We start from the raw sequence: 506 nt of genomic DNA, 5'->3' as shown, positions 1-506 counted from the left end.
GTGGAGCGGAGCTATTGCTCAAAATTACCATCAAGAGTTCAGTTCCCAGCATTAGTCTTGAATTGAAAGTGAATCAAGAAATCAGTGCATTCATCAAATCATTCATTTTCAACTATTTATTCTAAAGAAGTGTCTCTTTCCTGTGATTACCAGGTGTCTGTTCCGGATAGCGGTCGCGTGGTTACGTCGGTTATCACTAGTGGAACAGGAGGCTCCAGCAGTTCCTCGAGTAGCTCCTCGTCCTCCTCTTCTTCATCCTCTTCATCCTCCAGCTCTACCACGACTACTGGCGAGGAACCGTACGACGGCTACGATGGATATGAGACTGGATATGAAACATACTATGACGAGTCGACCTCGCAGCCTGACGGCTCCCGGACCATCAGCATCACTAGCACAGGCACAGGTACCGGCGGAGAAGTGGATATCGGACTGGGCGGTGAGGTGGATTTGGGACTGGGAGGAGACCTGGACAGGCGGATCATCACATCATCATCATCATCATC

The 506-nt window shown here is 49.6% G+C and overlaps 1 protein-coding gene across 1 annotated transcript in view; it reads left to right on the top strand.

Moving 5' to 3' along the window:
* LOC107576528 (collagen alpha-1(V) chain-like) overlaps positions 1-476 on the top strand; it is a gene marked incomplete at both ends in the record, with an annotated part of 17573 nt that extends 17097 nt beyond the window's left edge. Inside the window, one exon of the mRNA XM_016262695.1 lies at positions 154-476. Coding sequence (XP_016118181.1) covers positions 154-476 — 323 coding nt within the window. The remainder of the gene's footprint in view (positions 1-153) is intronic.
* Positions 477-506: the final 30 nt, after the last annotated feature.

Source organism: Sinocyclocheilus grahami, unplaced genomic scaffold (assembly GCF_001515645.1).
Source record: "Sinocyclocheilus grahami isolate Dianchi unplaced genomic scaffold, SAMN03320097.WGS_v1.1 scaffold3878.1, whole genome shotgun sequence".
NCBI classification, from domain to species: Eukaryota; Metazoa; Chordata; class Actinopteri; order Cypriniformes; family Cyprinidae; genus Sinocyclocheilus; species Sinocyclocheilus grahami.
The sequence above is the reverse complement of the archived record's forward strand: the minus strand, read 5'-3'. Positions and strand labels throughout refer to the sequence as shown.